Source organism: Myxocyprinus asiaticus, chromosome 25 (genome assembly GCF_019703515.2).
Source record: "Myxocyprinus asiaticus isolate MX2 ecotype Aquarium Trade chromosome 25, UBuf_Myxa_2, whole genome shotgun sequence".
Taxonomy (NCBI): domain Eukaryota; kingdom Metazoa; phylum Chordata; class Actinopteri; order Cypriniformes; family Catostomidae; genus Myxocyprinus; species Myxocyprinus asiaticus.
Genome location: NC_059368.1, coordinates 16,678,760 through 16,701,020, shown reverse-complemented (window position 1 = coordinate 16,701,020; position 22,261 = coordinate 16,678,760). Strand labels below are relative to the sequence as shown.

The following is a 22,261-nucleotide window of genomic DNA, read 5'->3' as shown; positions in this document are numbered from 1 at the left end:
GGAGCCGATACCGATCCAGGTAAATCAGAATTAAAGTCGAAGAGCGCACTTTTTTTAATGTTAAAATAATTTCTCCTATCCCAGTTTAAGATGCACAGAGAGCTATAAGTAAGCCATTATTATGTTGATTCCCTCCTTAAGTATAAACACTGTGGCGCCATCAAAACATTACTCTGTTACTTTGAGCGGCCCGTCCAGCCCGACACAGCAACATTGCCTAAACCAATGGTGTAAGTTTGGGGCGGGACAATCTGTTTGGCTATCTAATGGGAGACATGGGAGTATTTGGGAAACCTGTTTCATGAAACAATCATTATATTACCGTTCCTTTTGGTGATGCTGGTGCCACAGAAATTACAAACTTCAGCATTAATTCTTTCATGCTGCTGTTCAAAAATATGCAGAAAAGCCACAGGAGTTCAGCACACTACTGTGGGATTTTGGCAGAGCATCTAACTAGCTTTAAATAAAAAAAAAAAACGGATCACATGCATGCTGCAATTTATTCAGCAGCCCACCCTAGAAAAACGCTACTTCTACAGCCACATTGGTGGATCCATTTCAAATGTTAAGCGATCTGAACAGACCTAACCTATCAAACAGTATCAGAATCACACACACAAAGGAAATATTCCTCACATGGATGGCGCATGGTGCAGTGGAAAGTTATTTGGTCATCTGATGAGGTTGCCTTCTCATTACCTTAATGTTTTCCTAATGAGGGACAGCTGGGGCCCCAGTCAGCTCTGATAGAGCCTATGTGTCCCTAAACTTATGTTACCATCTCTAAAAACCATACAAACCCACATATACACATACATTAGCATAAGGAGACTTATAACTCTCCCTTTAACTCATCAAAATTTTAAGAGTGAGGGTACATAATGTTGGCCTGATGGTACTGAGCTTGTATGTGTAGAGCAACACTGTACCTTCTTGTAGCTCAGCAATAGGCTCCAGAAGTTTAAAATTCAGAAAAGGCCACCCTCCGAGCTGTGATCTCATACTCAAATCATAACTACACTTTTGGAAGCCGTGGAGTGCCGATTAAAAAAAAGAATGAAGAAATAATCAATCTATTAATTTGAAAATATACCTCTGCAGCGGCCACCAGATCAAATGCTTTTCTGCACTGCCTGACCTTCCTTTAGCTGCCCCTGTCTTGTGGGGACACCAGGTTATATAACATTCCTTTTTAGACACTTTATGTCCACCTTTTAAATATATTAAGGTAATTTTTATTAAAATAATTGCTTGAGTATGATCAGGAAAAGGCGAACCAGCTGAGGATAAGGCAAGCGAGTGCACCTTTCTGGAACAAATGGAAGAGCTTAAACTGCTATGTTTTACTTATGTTGTCAAACATATAAAAACGGTCTATTTGGAATGATAATTTAAAAATGCAGTTTTTTCCTCTCTTACAGTTGTAGTCTCTTGTAATTGTAGTGTAATTGGGTGTTATGGATTTAACATTCTTTAATTAATTTAGTTTAATTGTATCAGGCTGTTATTAAATGGAATTAACACAGATAATGGGCAACTAACAGGTCATAGATGTATACGTGTTTAAAAGTAAAAAAAAAAAAAAAAAAAAAAAAGACTTAAATATTGACCTGTTTCTCACCCACACCTATCATGTTGCTTCTGAAGACATGGATTTAACCACTGGAGTCAAATTGATTACTTTTATGCTCCCTTTATGTGCTTTTTGGAACTTCAAAGTTCTGGCCACCTTTCACTTGCATTATGAAGATCAACAGAGCTGACATATTTTTCTAAAAATTTTGTTTGTGTTCAGCAGAAAGAAAGTCATACAAATCTGGGGTGGCATGAGGGTGAGTAAATGATGAGAACATTTTCATTTTTGGGTGAACTAACTCTTTAACATGACAAAATAGGCTGAATAGTAAATTGACAAATTTATAAATGCATAAATGACAGCAGAAGTGTGATTTACCAGTCTATCATGTGGAAGAAACACTGGTACAAATATTGCATTATTATCAGGCAATTAATATTCACTCACACACACACACACACACACACACACGTTGGTGCAGCTTTCATTATGAGGACTCTCTATAGACATAATGATTTTTATACTGTACAAACTATAGATTCTATCCCCTAACCCTAACCCTCACAAAAAACTTTCTGCATTTTTACATTTTCTAAACAAAAACATCATTTAATATGTTTAAGTGATTTAAATTATGGGGACACTAGAAATGTCCTCATAAATAACATTTATAGCATAATACCCTTGTAATTACCAGTTTATAACCTAAACATTTTTTTTTTTTTTTTAAAGATAAGGGATGTTTTCTCCTTCCATTTAAAAGTTGATAAACCTATTTATTTTGCTACCCAAAGTATGCATTATTGTGGTCAGTTGAATTTTAGTATTGAATGCAATACTAAACCCTTATCAGAACAGACCTATTTTTTTGGTTGCCACTGCGCCAAACCTCCTTTTCTCTCACTTTCTCTAGCTCACTCGATCCATCTCCCTGTCAACCACCTAACCACACTGTAACAAGGGCACAGCTCTAAACTTCAAGCTTGGGCCAAAAGCAGTTGTACATGATCTTTAATCAAATACTTAAATGCCAAAACACACAAAGTGCAAGCCCATAAAGACCTGAGGTAGTGACATCACCTTAATGAGATTATTTCCTGTGCTGCACATTAGGCACACAGATGGCCTATACTGTACCTCTAAAGTAATGTCATAAAAGGTGTTGGTAGGACCACATCAAAAGCAACACCTCAGGTTGTGTGGCACTGTGTAAGTGGTAAGTGGTTTGTTGTGTCTTGAGGCTAATTAAAAATGTACAGGTCCTTTTAGCAGGAAATTAAGGCATAACAATCAATGCAGTGTGACCTACTGCATAATTTGTCTTACTGATACACAGTTGAGGTCATTGAAGTTTTATTTTCCCTTCCTTCAACTTTTCCCACCAATGTATTCCTATTGACCTCTCTCCAAACCATTTTCTAGAACCTGCCAAAACTTGTTCTGGACCATCACATCATGATGTGAACATCATGATTATTTAATGGAGAGGTGGTTCATTTGTACTTGTCTGTTTGAAAGTGCTGTTAAAAACAGACTACACACTCTCTCTAAACACACACGAAAACCTACTTCTCTAAATGAGAATTTTACGACCTGTAGAGAAATTTACATTTGTTTAGGACTCTCAGCAGGTGTTCTATGCAGTCATAATCATAGCTACCAGCCAGAGAAAACAAAGATTGGAGAAACCCTTACTGCGCAAAATGAAAGCTGCACTTATAATGGACAAACCCACCAAGGGCAGAATAAACTATTAAATGCTAATTAAACTTGATGTTAAATTATTGTTTATTGGGTAATTTTAGAATCAATAAGGTTTACTGGCAGTACATAGAGTTTACATAGCCAAAGCAGTGTATACTTAAACAATAAACATACCAATTGTAAGTTATTTTGAATATAAAAATTTGCTGTGTACATAAACATATTTTATGAACAGTATGTATGCAGATGCCTATTAGCGTGGTTCCTGTGCCCCACTCCTTAGCTTTTTTTCATATGGCAAGACTTCACATCTTTCGGGTAGGTTTCACCTACCAGGTATGGGAGTTTGTATGTGTAAGATTTTCAGATAAGAAAATCTTCATGGTGGTTTGCAAAATGGGAAAGAGATGTGTAATTATTTTTTGTGTGCAGTATGGACTAATTTTGGTAGCCAGGTCTGTCTGCCTGTAGCTAAAAAACACAAGGCTATATTCATAGTAGCCTTAGTCCAGGCTGCATGCAAAATGTGGGGCACAGCTAAATATTACTTTTTTGGTCATTAAAATTAGTTAATAACTTTTTTTATTTTACTAAAATTAATTGAATATCAATTCAACAGATAATGTCAAAATTATGGCAATGTAGTATAATTCTACTTGACACAGTCGAGAAGGTTGTCTGACCATCATGTCTGTGGTGGGACAAGCCAAAATGACAGTTTTTTGAAATTTAAAACAAGCTACTTTTCATGCTAGGTTACTTTTATGTTATAAATCATTAGAGGATAGTTTATCTAACATACCGTATCCAATAGTTCTCACAACCAAAAACATGGGATTGTTTTCTCTAAAGTGTACATTCATGTAAAGTGCCATTTTTACATACATGTGCATATATTTATTATATATGTAGTTATTTCACTATAGAGAATACTGTACTGTATACTAAGATCTTTTGAGAACACACTGTAAATCACATTTAATTTCTCTTTCATTAGCTTAACTGTTCCACTGTCACATCTTTCTCAACACACAGGACAGTTAGTTTAGGACAGTTAGACTTTCTTTTTGCTCAAGTGATGGCAATGGAACCTTTATGTTTTTTGAGCTTGCCCATGTAAACACACACACTTAATATTAGCTTTAAGAATATTTACACCAAACCAATTTACTCTCCAAAGGTTATGAATACGTATCACACACACACATTAAACATTTTATTCTGGGATACTGAAAGGTTCTATTCTCTCCAGACAAAATGTGAGTTTACTCAGTGATATGGACACATTCTCTTTCTCTATGTCTCTCAGTCTTTATGTCTTCTATCTTTCTCTCACACTCTTATTTCTCTCTTCTATCTGCTCAACAAAGTTATATGATTGTTACTTAATTAGTGGAGTTTTTTTTCTCCCCAATTTGGAATGCCCAATTCCCTATGCACTCTAAGTCCTCGTGGTGGCGTAGTGACTCACCTCAATCCGGGTGGCGGAGGACGAATCTCAGTTGCCTCCGTGTCTTAGACCATCAATCCACGCATCTTATCACGTGACTTGTTGAGCGCGTTACCGCGGAGACATAGCACGTGTGGAGGCTTCACGCCATCCACCGCGGCATCCACGCACAACTCACCACGAGCCCCACCGAAAGCGAGAACCACACATTATAGCGACCATGAGGAGGTAACTCTACCCCCCTAGCAACCAGGCCAATTTGGTTGCTTAGGAGACCTGACTGGAGTCACTCAGCATGCCCTGGGATTCGAACTCGCGAACTCCAGGGGTGGTAGTCAGCGTCTTTACTCGCTGAGCTACCCAGGCCCCAGTGGAATATATTTAAGCTTTTCATAGGTTGAGTTTAATTGTATGGAGGTGTGGTCGCTTGACTACCCAAGAGGCATATCAGAATGTTTTCTTTTTCTCTCTGCAAGGGAAGTGTGTGTTTTTCACCACAATGAGTGCCATTCGGATGTGTTTCATTGCTGTTGGCATCCAACGAGCATTTCCCTTGGCAAACACCTTTATTTAATCATATCAACAAGTTTTCTTCTTAACGTGCTATACAACTTTTCAGAGGCATTAGTTTATTCAGACACACACTCACCCATTCACTGACCTGCTCATGCTTTGTGAGTCTGGTTTTGTTATGAATGTCAGAGGACACCAGGTTAAACTGGTGCTTTTCTGCCAGAATCCTCAGCAGCAGAACGACTGTCCGACTTCCACACTTTCCCACCCTGTTGTAGATCACCTGACTTGGAAACGGCAGCACCTACACACAAACATAAATACATTGTTAAAAATTAGTTAGAAAGGAAGCCACAAAGGAAGGCGGGAAGAAAGCAAAGATGGAAGGTCAGAAGGAGGGAAGGAAGGAAGCAAGCAACTAAGGAAGGATGGAAGTAAGAAAGGATTAAAGGAAGGAAAGGGAAGAAAGAAAAGGAAGGAAGCAAAGAAAGAACGGAAGGAAGCAAAGATGGAAGGACAGAATAAGGGAAGAAAGGAGAGAAGGAAGGAAGCAACTAAGGAAGGATGGAAGAAAGCAGGGATGAAAGGAAGAAGGGATGACAGGAAGGATGGAAGGAAGCAACGAAAAGGAAGAAAAGAAGAAAGGAAGGAGGAAAGGAAGGGAGGAAGGAAAGAAGGAAGGGATAAAGAAAGGAGAAAAGGAAGGAAGGGAGAGAGACAGAAAGAAAAATTATGAAAGAAAGAAAGAAAACAAAACAAATTCTAAATAGATACTACTTTCCAATACTGCACGCACGCAGACACACACCCTTCCAGCTTCCAGCCCAAGTCTTTATTCACAACCTCACACCAACTGATTCTTAAAGACTTACTCTTCGGGTGGAGGACATTTGTGAATTCCTGGATGAACATCCAGTGTGGATACAAGGAATGGAATTCCCTGCTGGCCAGCATCTTGGATGAAATGGGGCTTGGAGATTTGTTCTGCCTCCTTTGTTTATGTACACTACCCATCAAAAGCTTGGACACAATTGACTGAATTTATGCTTCTTGTGATCATAAAAGCCTTTTCATCCAAAGGAAAATGCTGAAATTCTTAACATTATTATTTGCAGACACATATAGGTTATATTTTGCCTACCGTATGTATGAATTTCTTGACAAAACCAAAATTGTAATGATTTATTTTTAAATGGGTGAGTTGGACTGTTTAGTGGATAGTAGGTAGATTCAACACTAAGGGCTTCTGGCAACAGTCCCTCTCACTTTTATCTATGTCTGTAAACGCCCTCCCTCATTACTACCTAAATAAGACACCCTCCTCTCTTGACTGCTCATTGCCTTTCATTATTCTGTGTCTCCCTAAAAAACAAATACTGTTCAAGTTAACAGAGAATGCCCTCTTTTCACCACCCTCAGACGCACATACATAAGAGGCCTTGTCTTAGCCCAGCTGCCTTGCTAATTCTCCCCCCATCCTTTTTTTCCTTCAGTCTCTCCAGTCTTTTACATCTATCTCACTCTTCCTCTTTCCCCTAAATGATATGAAGATAATCAAACTGCTATATTTCATCTGTCCCCTTATCATCGCGCTAGTAAAAAAATGGAAGAAAATGTTCCTCCTCCTTCTCTTATGCAACATAATATAAATCCATCCTCTAATTCTCAGTTTCTTCTATTTCCTCAAGAGCCTTGTATATAGTCAATGCATGTACCTTTATTCATTTGGCAGACATTTTTATCCAAAGCAAATTTTCAAGTGCACTGAGGTATTCATTTCATCAGTCAGTTTTAAATGTTATTTTCTCCCCTTTTCATTTCTTTTAATCCCTTTAAGCATTTTTGGAAAGATTTCTAAAGTAGGAAATGGAACAGACCAGATCCCTTATATATATATATATTTTATCCTTCGGCCACCTGAGCAGAATATTATAATAATACACTGTATATATATAATATTCTGCTAAGGCGGCCAAAGGATCTGCCCAATAGAATAGGATATTCTCAGCAAGAACAAAAGTTAGAGGGAACACTGATGGGTCCATGTGGTAAGGCTGTGGAACTGACATACTCCACTGTTGCAATTTTTGTAGTTTATGTACAGTATACTGTATGTGTGCATGAGTTTGTATGTATGTGATGCTATCGGAGCCTGTATTCTTGTTAAATCTATAAACTTCTGTTCAGAGTTTGTGTGTTTACAGAGCCTGAGCTTGTTTTTCCACAGCTGCGAGATGTTAAAACTGGTTGTTATCATTGCTGGCTTGGGTTCTCTTAGTAACTATAGGGACACTCAGCTACTAAACAAGCAGATGCACACTCAACGTGATTGTACTAAGGAAAGTAGTCTAGATTTATAGCGAGGCACATCATTTTATAGTGAAGAGAAGATGAGGGCTTGTTGAATCTATACACATGCACACATTAAACTGGACTTTGATTATTTTAATTTCACATTTAGGAAGTCATGTTTTCTAAATATTTTACTGTGCTGTAAAAACATTTCTGTGTGACGTTCTTCATAGTGCTGGGTGTATTCATGTTGTACATGTTGAATTAGTTGTGAAATTTGGTTAGTGTCTTGTTTACATACATTTTTGAAATTGCATCCACATTCTTCTGCATGTTTTTTTCTGTGAATGCTGTAACAGTAGGGCTGCACAATTATGACCAGAATCATAATTTGATTGGTTCAACCACTGCAAAAAAAAAAAAACATTAATTGAAAATGTTGACAGTGGGAGAAGACCTAAATGGAATGCTGCTCTTAAATTTGAAAAAACTGTTGTCACACCGCCGCCGGCGCTCTGTGTATGTCAGCAGCGGCCAGCTATGACTCTGGAGGCTACTCAAATTTCTGCCGCGCCACGGAGCGCAACTTGAATATTTTCCATAAAATTCGACCCAAATCATTAAAAGGACATATTTTATTTACTCTAGTGTTGTTCATTCTTTTTTTTTTCTCTACCCTTTTCATCCTAATTTGGTATGCCCAATTCCCAATGCACTCTATGTTCTCGTGGTGGCCTAGTGACTCAATCCGGGTGGCGGAGGACGAATCGCAGTTGCCTCCGCGTCTGAGACAGTCAATCCACGCATCTTATCAATTGGCTTGTTGAGCGTGTTACCGCGGAGACCTAGCGTGTGTGGAGGCTTCACGCTATCTCCACGGCATCCACGCACAACTCACCACGCGCCCCACCAAGAGCGAGAACCACATTATAGCGACCACGAGGAGGTTATCCCAACATGACTCTACCCACCCTAGCAACCGGGCCAATTGCTTGCTTAGGAAGCCTGACTGGAGTCACTCAGCATGCTCTGGATTCGAACTTGCGACTCCAGGTGTGGTAATCAGCGTCTTTAGCTGAGCTATCAAGGCCCCGCGTTATTCATTTTTGAAGAAAGGAACAACCTTGGTAACTTTTGTCTGCCACATGAATCACATCGACGTGCCCTGTGTTTCATACCTGTGCCATGTCTTAGCCGTGATGCGAGTGACGCTTCTCATCCGGTGTGCAACTGCCTTAATCATGGCAGCAGTAATCTCATTATATATATATATATACACACACACACACAAGTATTCAGAGTGGGAAATTATTTGATCAAAATTAGACATATTTTGATAAAATATTTTCCTACTCTGAATACAGGGTTTTTCTTAAGCAATCAGGCTCAAGCAAACACTAATTGTCTCTCATTCAATCACGTCAAGCTTAAACCACTGTAATTCAGTACTGGTCTGTTTGAGTCTCTTTCTATTTCTTTATCTTTCGTCTTGCTTTTCTGTCTTGGACAGCTGCTGATCCACACAATCTTATCTTTGTCTATCTTTGTGGCTCAGGGTCAAAGACGAGCTTCAGTCTTACACAGTTCAGTAAATAAACTCTATCATCCTCTCTTTCTTATCTTCCTTATCAACGTCTCCTTTTCCCTTTACAAATGCTCACTTATATTGTGGTTTGTGGACTGACTGATTTTTAGATAATATTCCAATCAGTCTATAATATCCATTATTCATCATAGAACCGTTGGTTCTGGTTCTCTAATCTGTCTCTTCTCTGGTCTTTTACTCTGTCACATGTAAGTGTGCAAACACAGTTCTCAATACTCTCAACAAATCATTCCTGCATGTCTTTGAATCATTTGAACTTATTTCATAACAGAGACAGAAGAACCAAAGAGATGGAAATAACAAATGTAGAAATAAGTAGAAAATACTGTGGAGTTATTTTAAACCACAAAATGCTGATTATAACACTGATAGGAATCACGGTTATAAATTGGTTAAAAACGGATCAACTCTGCAGGGAATTCAAACTAAGTGCATTCTGTCTTGCACATGTAACAAGTGCATGTTGTTTTCTTGGTACTCTCATCTAAAAACTACCATGTTCTAGAACATATGGGTATATAATGACTCGTTTTTCAACAAGTCTCTGTAAAAACCATAGACAGACCACAGAAATGGTCTCAACCCTACTATTATGAAATAGACCCATCGTTCGTCCTCTGAACAAGCCCGGCTAAAACTTTCACTGGCTTTAACCTACTTTGCAGACCACATTTAATGTCTTCCTTTTCTTGGAAGTGCTGATAAGCTGTTGTCTCTTAGCAGATATCTTTCAGAACTGCTTGCTCAACATCTCTTGACTATGGCAATGTCAAACATAAATGTACTTCTTGTAAGTCACTCTAGATAAGATGTCTGCTAAATGCCTTAAAAGACCCCATAAAATCACAATTTTGTGACTATTAAATCGTGTCTGTTAGCTTTGATGCCATCCATACTACAAGCAGTAAAAAATTTTGACAAAATTTAGGTTTCTCATTTACTCTTATATAGAAGCTAAAATATAAGTTTAACATTTTCTCGCCACATAATTCCTATTCTTCCACTATTTCATAGTTTTGATGACTTTATTATTATTCAGAAATGTCCTCGCCTGGGGGCCTGGGTAGCTCAGCGAGTATTGACGCTGACTACGACCCCTGTAGTCACGAGTTCGAATCCAGGGTGTGCTGAGTGACTCCAGCCAGGTCTCCTAAGCAACCATATCGGCCCGATTGCTAGGGAGGGTAGAGTCACATGGGGTAACCTCCTCATGGTCGCGATTAGTGGTTCTCGCTCTCAGTGGGGTGTGTGGTAAGTTGTGCGTGGATCGCGGGGAGTAGCATGAGCCTCCACATGTGGAGCTCCGCGGTGTCATGCACAACAAGCCATGTGATAAGATGCGGATTGATGGTCTCAGAAGCGGAGGCAACTGAGAATTGTCCTCCGCTACCTGGATTGAGGTGGGTAACCGTGCCACCACGCGGATCTACTAAGTAGTAGGAATTGGGCATTCCAAATTGGGAGAAAAGGGGATAAAAAAAAAGAAAAAAAAGAAACTTTGTTTCAAAAACAAATACGGCATCACAGGAAAGAAATTTGTGTTTGTCAAACCACTTCATGGGGTCTTTAAGAGTTTAGAACCCTGTTTACACCTGGTATTAAGTTGCATCCAGGAGTGTAAAGTAACAAATTACAAATACTCATGTTACTGTAATTAAATAGTTTTTCCCAGGAATTGTACTTTAAGTAGTTTAAAGATGGTATACTTTTACTTGAGTAAATTTTAAGTGCTGTAACAGTACTTTTATTGCGGTATTTTCCCTCCGTCTGTGTTCGCTACTTCCCTGTCCTGATTTTATTGTTATCCATCAAAGTGATTGGCTACGGAGAGTCTCATGACTCCTGTCAAATCACTCCAGTCACAATCAATCATGCAAAAACTTGAACAGTAGCTGTATAGATTGGGCTCCAAATGTTTTGGATGTGGAGGATGCCTCGAGCACAGTTCAACATCTGAACATCCACAGCCGCACCTAAAAGGGATTTTCGCAGAGAAAAAGGCCAGTTGCTTGATAGTGTCATGTGAGTTTAGCTTGCTCAAGCCAGATATCAGTATTAATTCTGCCTCTAATTTGAAGACACATGTTGAGGTAAATTTCATACTATTGCTTACAAGATTCTATGTGTGTATAACGTAGCCTATAATTTAGCTGTCATTGAGATTATTAGGTTGCTGTGAGAGATTAATGCAATGTTATCAATAGGGCTGAGTCATAAAACGATCTCAATGTTTATCGGGGAAAAAAAGAGATGTCCTCGATATCGATGATAAACTTTTGAGTATTTTCTATACTTAGTCTATGTTCTACATCTAGACCAGGGGTGTTCATTACATTGATCGTGATAGCAAGAGTACCACTGGTTGGTTTAGATAAAATATATAAGATTTTTTCCCCTGGTGTCTGTAGCTGTGTGCTGTTTGATTGACAGGCGGCTAATGTTTGTGCACTTTACATGCGCCTAAACGGTCAAATACACTTCATAATTCTGCCAATGCTGTCTTGGTGATGTATTAATGTAAACGCAGTCGGTTATGTCTAAAGTGAACGTAAACAGTAGGACAAAATGCGTATTTGTATCAAAATGTCGGACTTGAAGTGTAACCGAAAAGACCACTGTCTTGTATGTCATTAAAAGGCTTTTAATCAAACAACAGTTACAAGAAAATGAGAAAACCACTCACTGCTTTTGGCTGAATAACTTGAGTAGCATTAAAAGTATTCATGTAATAGAATCAAACAGTGGCATTTATAATAATAATATTTTTTACAAATATTGTTTGTTTTTTAATAATACCGACCCCTGATGTAGAGAGAGTGTTAATTGGTATAATAAATTACCAGGAAAGTAGAGATGATAAAATAATTTATAATTATGCTTAGCCTTTATAAAGATAGAAAAGTATCAACACTTTAGAGCAATACTTCAGGCAGAATATTCCATCAGTCACAAATACACTTCAGAAAATTGTGCATCATGCATTAGAATGAGAACAAAACTATTTCTGGGCTTAAGACACAAGAACTAAATCAATGAGTAACATTGTATCTCAAAAGGAGTTCAATGTGGCCTCCCATGTGCTACTTAGGGATAGTTCACCCCAAAATGAAAATTCTCTCATAATTTACTCACCCTCATGCCATCCCTGATGTGTATGACTTTCTTTCTTCAGAAACAAATTTAGATTTTAGAAGAATATTTCAGCTCTGTAGGTCCATTCAATGCAATTGTATGGGTGCCAAAATTTTGACGCTCCAAAAAGCACATTCTTTTACTCTACTCACACTACATTTTTTTGGGAAGTAACAGTACTTCTACTTGAGTATGATTTTTCAGTACTCTTTCCACCCCTGGATGCGTCTCGGGTGATCTGATCACATGTGGTCAGGTGAGACAAATCACTGTTTACACCTGGTCATTTAAATGCATCTCCTGTGACCAGTTGTGTCCAGATTTTGCGGTTACATGATCACACAAAAAGTCGGCATGCTGTTTCCGAAAGTTCCAGTACCCTAGGATTGGCGACAGTATGCTGATTCACTGACATGCGACATTTCCCACCAGACATTTTTGCTTCGGTTTCAGTGCATTCACCTTTTCCACGTGGTTCCACGTAACGTGCATCAATCTGCGTCAGTAATCGCGTTCGCATAAGTGACGAGCGTGATACGGAGGTTGCACTTTTCCCTCCAACATAAGATTTTTTACTCCACTAATGGTTAGGTTTAAGTTTGGGTTTGAGTTGTGGAGTTGAGTCTACAAAATATCCATTTATTTTTCACTGTATTGCATCCTGTACAGCTGAAAGAACTCGCTTCACAGCTAGCTTTTGGCGACTGCTCCTGGATATAATGAAGCTCACACCTGCCTATACACCCTAAAACACTTACCGCTTTGGCCACTAGGGGCAGTGTTTTAAAATTCGGTAATGATTTTTGCTAAAGAAAAGTCTACCTATTCTTTCCGATTTCACTGTGAGATCAGGCTGTTCAAGTCTCTGTCTCTGATTTCATGACAACATACACCAATCACTATCAGTATGCTACTGCATGATAATAAACCACAAAAATGTCATAAAAGACAAAGAAAGCGCTAATAAAACCAGCATGTTTCTCTCCCGGATACAAATTAAATTAAATCTACCTGTAAGCACAAATGCAACTTCAGGGCCGTCGCCAGAACATATGGGGGGGACGGGAGATCAGTGTTACCCTTGGGGAGTTACCCGTGGGGAGATCAGTGTTCCTTTGAGTTACATTTGATCCTGTTGCTGCAAATTGACCACGTAATGTACAAATACTAGCATGATAAAGTGGAGAGAGATTTTATAGTTTACAATCTGACAATTCCTGGCACAAGTGTGTCTTTGCGACAGGCCTGACTTGCGTTTGACCTTTCACTCACTGTCCAATCTAAAGAAATGAGTCTACACCAAACATTACATGTGAGAAGGCCAAAACTGGAAGGGAAACAAGACAGGAAAACAAGAGAGAGAAAAAGAGTAAAAAAAAGAAACTTACCCTTGGTACAGGGGGCCCGTGGTCATCAACAAAAGTGGATTCTCCTGCGAAGAAAATTGGTCAGAGTCAGCTACGTAAATAAACCATCTGTTATTTAGTAAAACAAAAGAACTTACAGAGGGAGCAATGTATTATATGTATTATATATAATACATTGTATACAATGTATTATATGACAACAAAATATTTTCAGTACATTACATGGAAAACAAAATGTATTTAAGAATGCATGAAATATAACATCAGAGAGTAATCGGAAAACCAGCATGGGAGCAAGATGACAGTCACAGTGTGGAAACTGTGGAAGTGTATTTCTGTGAATGCGTTTAAGAAATAACGATTCTCTTAATGCACTGCCTTTTGTTTTACAGTAGCTGAGAGTGACTAAAAAGGGGGAGACACTCTTTCATCTCAAACAAGTGTTTTCTTTTCTCCTTCACTCCAGATGGTACATTGTTCATTCAGTGTTACCCTTCTGCTTAATGCTCTTGCTCTCTGCCGGTATCTGTCTGCTGAATAAATACCTCATCCAGAAACACAGACCTGCTATACTTCTCAGCATATCTTCAACTTTCTCAGTATGAAGGAGAGTAAGAGAATGGGATATTCATGGACAGAGATACATGCTTCCTCCGAGGAAGAAGTCACATCATAAATCTAGTTTTGGCACAGATAAATCACAAACCAATGAAAGGTGAAATGCATAGCACCAACTGCAATAAAGAGCATCTCACAGGGTTTTTCATGTACTGAAAAACTGGCCTGCAGAAGCAAATTGATTAATCTGAGCCACTTTCCCCCCAAAATGAGTCTTGATTGATACATTTCTGCCCAAGTGAACCGCATAGTGCCAGACTCATTCTTTTGTGTTTTTAATGAACTGTGTGAATTTGCTCATCAGAAAGTGGTAACCTATATAGGACAGCTAAATGATGGCAAGTGTAGATTAAAGAGTGTAGGTCCAAAGATATATACAGATATACTGTATCTGTTATAAATACTAGAACATATACTATACTCATCTCGCCTGCACACTAACTTTCATCTGTGCTTCATAATTCTTGTACTACACCAGCTAGCAGCTTGCACTAAAAGCCTCAGTTTACGTCCAGAGTTTCTCACTTCCTTTACACTACAGGGATTTTGGAGACTTTTGCACAGTTAAATGAGCTCAAGGAGATCTGAGAGAGACCTCATACTGCATATCTCATTCTTCTGTCATCCATCAGGAGCCTCATGTTCCCATTTTTAGTGGTTGCTGTCAGCACTGAGATCTTGTTAATGGGCCCATATGTCTTCTCAACAACCATACACACTACACTCGTGTAAGTATATTGCTGGCACACAAAATATGAGGATATTGATTCAATCTATTCATCCATCTGTGCACCCATTCATGTGTCCATCCACTGTATCAGTGAACCCAAAAATATAGTGATCTTTTTTATGCTTTCATACCTGCACTTTACGTAAATGACTAACACGTCAGAGTAATGCTAGGAGCGTCTCCTTAAGAAAGCTGGCTGGCTGAAAACGAAAGTACTGTTTCTGAATTAAGGCAGAATCAGAACAAGGCACATTTTCTGTAGTCCAATTTTGTAGACATTTGAAACTGGTAAACTCTCCGAGGAGGATCTAAACAATAAGATTAGACTTCAGAAAGCTTAACAACGGGGAGCTTCGAAATAAAAGTGGAGGTGATTGGAAACGATTTAATAACTTGTAAACCTTTCTCAGGATTGACGGAAGGATTGGGTTGTGGTAGTAAAGGATGTGTTAACTGAACATTTTCCATCATTTACAGAATAAAAAAAGAAAAGAAAGAAATAAAGATATTATTCAAAATTTCTAGTTATCATTTTAAAAGATATCAACATGGTTTATGGTTTATAGCGTGTGCCTATTGGAAACATTCCAGCAGAAAATTATGCTAATAGGGAAGAAAAGGGGAGAAAATAAAGTTATAAAGTGTCCCTGATAGGGAGAGAAAAGTGGATTAGGATTTGGGGAGAGAATAGAGATTACAAGTGGAAAATACCTGTGATATTGTTCATTAGATTGGGTTGCCAGATCGCAAAGCCACACAGTCTGTTGTCTTTTTCACATTATGAGAGCAGAAAGTTCATTTGAAATCAAAGTCACATTAAAAATACCATGTGTTACAATGTTTTACTGACAGATAAAAAAAAATAAATAAAAAAAAGAGAATGTTGGAACATGTACTACCCAGTTGTCAACGTGACAGATAATTATTAATTATAGTGCAACCTCTAGGTGGTAGCAGTATGCCCAGGTCCAGGCAGACAATTCATGCAAAGAAAGTTGTTTTAGACAAAATCATCAGCTAAATTACAAGCTACAGAATTTTGAGCTGATTCATGTTATATTCTCACCATTTAAATGTATTTTAGATCCACAGCCATTCGAGAAAATACCATTTAATATTGCTCTTAAAACATTTCCTAATAGGCCCCAGAATGGCCTTATCCTAAAATGTACTCACTGCTATTAGGATTGCGCCAGTGCCCTGCTGACCCACACCCAACGATGATACCATCAGTCATGGCTTTAGTCTGAATCTCACTTTATCTGCTGTTGGAGCTCCATAACCCCTCAGGGCCAATTAGCACTTCCACTAATTACCCGTCCTGGCTGCAACCCTCTGGGGTCAGATTCCCAGATTCCAGGTCAGTCATTCAGGTTGCCAAGCTTAGAAATAATTGGAGAGCAAAAGCAGGCAAAGAAATGCAAAGCATAAACACAGGACTTCTGCAATGATTAGCGTAGGCCAGATTTAGAAAAAAACAGCATGAAACACAGTGGGCAAAGGGTCAACTTTGTTCATGGGTTTTGTCAAAGACAGTTAAAGCTTGTTTTCTTTTATGAGAGGATCATTAATGACCTAAAACAGAAAGTCACAATAACATTAATAGAAACAGCCACTTACTTGGCATATATAAACACAAACATTAAAGTCTTCTGCGGTACAATTTGCCTTTCATGTAAAAGTAGCTTGGCTTTCACAAATAATTATTTTTTTTTTTTTGTCCAAGCAGATGGCTTCGCTCAGGAATGCTGTTGTTTGTGCTGGAATTTCATAAACACATTCTATCAGCATGTAATGTTTAACTAGATTTATGAAATTGGTGGCTTTGTAAAGTATGGCTTAGAGAAGAGGCGAGCCAAAAATAATTCAGAACTGGTGCTGGAAGCCACACAGAGTCGAAGTGGCGGTTGTGAGTTACTATGAAACACAAAAACCGTTGGCTTTTTTCAACCAGCCTCGTTTTTAAATCACATCTCCTACAAAGCCTTGACCACAGGTAGAATACTCTCGGACATTTTAAGCATGCACCATGAAAAAGTAAAACACGGCTGCCTCTTAATCAACATTCTTTTGAACTCCTGGACAAAGGGTGATTTGATGTGATTATAGGGAACAAGCAAGCCAACGATCCTAAACAATCTATGTCAGTGAAAACCTGTTGTCGACTGAATGCCCTTAATGAAATAAACATGTATTGACTCCTGTTAAATATATACAGGGTTGGGGAGTAATGGAAAACATATAACAGGATTACGTATTTAAAATACAAAATATTAGTAACTGTATTCCACTATAATTACAATTTAAATGGTTGGTAAATAGAATACAGTTACATTCATATTTTGATTACTGAAGATATTTGCATTTTATTGCCATTTAATTTAATTTAATATTTAGTCTGTTTAATATGGAAAACATTTATCCATATAAATGATACAATCCAAGGAGCATTTGAACAGCGATGAAACACTTTCTTATGATGTGTTACATTCATGCGGGTGCATTCCCATGGTTATGAGTAAAAAGGTGGATATGATGTCATCGAGAAGCTTTCCCTTTGGGAGCTTAATATAGAGAATCCAAATAGGATCAGAAAAAGATGTCATTGTATACACTCTATGGGGTTTTGAAGTAAGTTTGGAGCAGCAGAAATAGTTAACTTTGTGTAAATTGTCATGTGAACATTTAGCTTTATGCTAAGCTAAAATGCTATTTCTAACCCTTTTACATGCATATGTTAGACTAACAAAATCAAAGTTAGATCATATTTGTTTCTCTCCATAAGACCTTTGATATCATGGCAAAGATGTACTGCAAAAATCTTATTCAATTTTTTTTATTGTTTTCCTTTAAAAATGTCTAAAAATCATTAAAACAAGACCAATTTACTTGATCTTGTTTTAGAAGCAGCACTGCATAAGATACAGTATTTAGGGTTTTTTCAGAGAATACATTTTTAATACAAGTACTTTGTTTTACTGGCAGATTTTTTCACTTGTTATTTTAAAATGAGAACAGATAAAAAAATAAATAAAAAAATAAATAAAAATGGGCATCACACACCAAACGACAGGGGATCACACACTACCCGACTGTCACGTTGATCTGATCCAATTACCAACTCACATGGAAACACACTCTCCCATTCTAGGAGATGCATGACAGATGTAAACAAACATGGATATGGAAAAAGCCTGCTGTTGTTGCTACCACTCTGTGTTCTGAGCCAAGAAAGAAATGGGCAAAGCACATTTTAGTGTGGCCTTGGGTGGGAAGACGCCAGCAGTATGGCCGCTAGAGACTGCAACACAAGTTGGAAGTGAGTGGCGTTAAAAGTTAAACTCTATTGAGTGCTTGTTCGCCATCAACATTTCCAGAGCTTCGGGTCCCTGCATGTTTTATTTCCATAGGCTGATCACAGTATGACTTCAGATTTCAGTCAGGAGCAACATATACTATGACATTACCCCTATAGTTGTGGATAGTCTGCTCAAAAAAATCAAACATGTTTGATATCCACCAACTAGATGGAATCATAGACTGAGGGTAAGAAATCAGAGTCAGTGCCCATCATATGCTACGTATAATATTTCTCTGACTCCAACTGGGCAAAAATCTGCACACTGGAGCCGACTGGTGTCGACTAGCGCTGACTTGGCACGACTGAGTCAGGGTTGAAGTTCTGTAGTGTAATCCAGCCTTTAGTAGTATCCTTAGTTTTATTAGTTACTCCCTAACACTGGATGCAACCTATATGCCATTATAAATTATAGCTATTTACTCATGCAATTTAGGATGACAGCTTTCATACCAACTGCAAATCATGCCAGAATTCACATGAACCAACCAAACGAACAAAATTCTGACGTCAAACGGACTTGGGTCCAAGCTCTAGTGTGAAAGCACCCTTAGACATTCCTGAGAACCAAAACATGTCAGCTGTCAAATGAAAAAAGAAAAGAAAAAAGAAACAGCTAAAAAATATATATATATTTTAATAGTGGTTATTAACTGTAGCATACAACTTTATTTTCCATTCCAACTTTGCTTCGGGTGAGTATGTGTCAAGCAATTTTCTACTTCAAAAGATAACTGCCAAAACATGCTTGAACATCAACTTAGGGGGGAAAAAAAACAGCATTAATTGATCTCATCATCTTACACCTGCAAAGTTTTTAATGAAGTGCGTTAGTGTGTGAATGACAGGCTGAAAGCACACATGTGTGCTTTCACACTCCTGCTGATGTGTAGGCAGCACTCTAGAAGCTAAGAGACAAGAACATATGGGTTAGAGGGGTCCTTAAGTAATGACATCACTCTATCATTCCAGAGTGGTTAAACACACCCAGTTTAAATAGCATCAGAGACTTATTTTTTATTTCGGACACCATCATATGCAGTTTCCACCACAGCATAAAGCAGTGTGTCTCTTCGACTCTATGCAAGTGTTTCTGACTCTATCTGGCGACATGAGGGCTCATGCTGTGTGCGGTCAGACTTCAGTAAACCCTTTGATTTACTATGTAGGAGTGGCTCAAAATTAAGCCCCCCAGGCCTTAACCATCAGTCTAATGACAGAGGGGGGTTTCAGCATCTCCACCCAGGACTGTTTTTGTACAGGTCTGACACCATTACCACCTGCCAAGTGTGGTAGAGCATATAGACATCTGCGTTCCTTTTTATAAATAATTGCTGTGTTGTTTTTTTAGGAACCTTCACCCAGTGAGGTCTTACTGAGAGCCTAGCAAGCTGGGTCAGGATTTATGGAGTGGCTGTGTGTCTAATGTTAGCATGGGCATGACTGATACAGGCTCTTTTGATACATTTGCAAATCTTTGATTCAGAAGTCCACCACACTTAGAGGCTGTTTACAAAGAACATTGCTTTTGCATCTGTCTGTGCTGTTTTTAACTGTTTTTCTATGTAAACGTGCTAAACAGATGTTTCTGGCCATTGCAGGGTGTCTCGCCATTTTTTTTAAGTGTCCTGAGCATGTTGTTTTTGAGATGGCATGTCGACTTTTAAAAACGTGTCTCAAGATTCCAACATTTTGTTTCATTAGTTGAGCTGTGACTTGCTTCAACACAAGAGCATGTTCAGTGTGAATGGCCCCTTATACCACACATAACACTTGAACCTAAAATTTCTCGATGTGTTAAATGTGTTTGTGACAAATAGTTATGGATTTCACACTGAAAATCTGGCATTCAAAATCTAATTTAAACCTGGACACAAAAAATTTGCACATGCCAAATAGCAACACATTCTAAAATTAAAGTTAATTTTTCAATTCAGCTTTTAACTCAAGCTGTTATGCTGATAATACTATACAGTATGCAATGGGGGGGGGGACATTAAATTAAAAAACAAAAACAAAACAAAAGCATCACTTGAACCCCACTTTAAATGTGTGATTGTGAGCATGCATACGCAAATATCTGTGTATGAGTGTGATTGTGTTTGACTGCTCAGTTGAATGGCAATTGAGAAAGTATTTTTCCTCACCCTGTCATGATTATGGCTGATCATGTAATAATCTATAAGGGTTACCTCAGTGCATCTTCATTAAGACAATAAGTTACACATTTCTGACAGAGCGAGGACACAGCTAATGTAATAAGAATCCAAAGTAATTCAAAAAGAAATATTGTGTATTCAGAATAATGTTAAAGATCTCATTTAAGCACTTGATATTCCATTGGCCAAATTTTTTTTTATGTATAACAAAATATATACTGTAGCTATCTCTGCTTATTGGAACATTGAAAAAATTATGCAGACCATATTTTAAAGGTGCACTCAGTAAATTTTTTGATTGTCATCTTTGGCTAACACTGACACCTAGCGGCATGGATGCAACAATATTCAAAATCAATAGTTTTCAGATCCAGAGGTCATTGTGAAAATTCACTACTGAAAGTGAGCCATGATCATTTTAATCCATGAGTGACACTGACCAATAACAGGGCAGTTACTGAGATTAAGTAGTAAAATTCGGCTGGTCGTGTGATTCTGACATGGCTGCCCCCATGAGGGGACGATCTCCATGTAGAATAGAACAGCCAATGACCAGAGTCTTCATCTCATGTGTGTGGTCATGATTTTATTCATACTGTATGTCTCCAAATTACTATTCAGGGTTTTAGGAGTCATTTTTTTATTAATGAGAAAGAAAATAAAAATGACTGAGTGCACCTTTAAGTGCAGACAAGGAACTTAAAAAAAATTCCAATTTGAGGTTATAAAAGGCACTATACCTTTTCTAGGTTAAGGAAAGGATTATTGGATTTGTGCTGCGTGGTGAATGCTAATTCTGAACATGTTGTTCAAATGTCAGATATTTAGAGAAAATCCATAGAAACGTTCTTCTAATAACAGATGAATTTTTTGCTCTAATACAGAGAGTTACCAAGCAAAGCACGGCACCATGCAGCAGTCCGGCTTTTAGAGGAAACCAACATCCCCAATGGTATTTACAGCCATTAACAGCAGTTCCTCTCTTCACACATCCCTCTTTTCACTCGTGTCGCTCTAGAAACTGACTGGAGTTTGCCTGTCTTAATCTGACTTCCTATTCAAAGCTGCCCCCAGAAGGGAAAACTGTGGCAGACAAAATGTGGCAGACCTGTGGCAGATTCAATGCTGAATACAGCACTGAGCTCCAGCATGGAAAATATCAAACTCTTTTGGTCTGCTCTTAGTGACAGGAAATATGCTAAATAAACAGTTTTTCTTCTGCAGATCCCCTCTAAAACAGAGTTTTCTTGTTTTTTTTAATGACATTGCAGAAAAGCAACATTTGTAGCAATTAGTTGGTTCCAAATGCTGTCATATGCTTTTCTCATCACTGCCGCTCACATTCCCACAGAGACACAACATTCTTTTTTGGGGCTGGCCAAAAGCATCCAAGCACCTGGAATGAACCAGCAAGATCCCAATAAAAATAGTACACTCTCACATGCGACCTTTGACCTCTGTTGCGAAACATCAACAGCTAGCATCTTGGTGGAAATTATGGATGTCACAATGGTCGACTAGTCGTCCAACAAATAACTACTCGATTAGTGAGAACAAATAGACTATAAGAACTAAAATATTTTGTGTGTGTGTACACTGGCAGCCAAAAGTTTGGATTAATGTACAGATTTAGATGTTTTGGAAGGAAATTTGTACTTTAATTCACCAAAGTGGCATTCAACTGATCACAAAGTATAGTCAGGACATTACTGATGTAAAAAACAGCACCATCACTATTTGAAAAAAGTCATTT

At 38.2% G+C, this 22,261-nt stretch overlaps 1 protein-coding gene across 2 annotated transcripts in view; it reads right to left on the bottom strand.

The window, feature by feature from the left end:
* The window catches only part of LOC127415963 (uronyl 2-sulfotransferase-like), a 79,692-nt gene that overhangs the window by 15,427 nt on the left and 42,004 nt on the right, over positions 1-22,261 (bottom strand). Inside the window, exons 2-3 of one of the 2 annotated variants that reach the window (XM_051655024.1) lie at positions 13,665-13,708; positions 5,383-5,550 (exon numbers count right to left, since the gene is read on the bottom strand). In XM_051655024.1, the coding sequence (XP_051510984.1) occupies positions 5,383-5,550; positions 13,665-13,708 (212 nt within the window). The remainder of the gene's footprint in view (positions 1-5,382; positions 5,551-13,664; positions 13,709-22,261) is intronic. The other variant, XM_051655025.1, reaches the window with a different exon arrangement.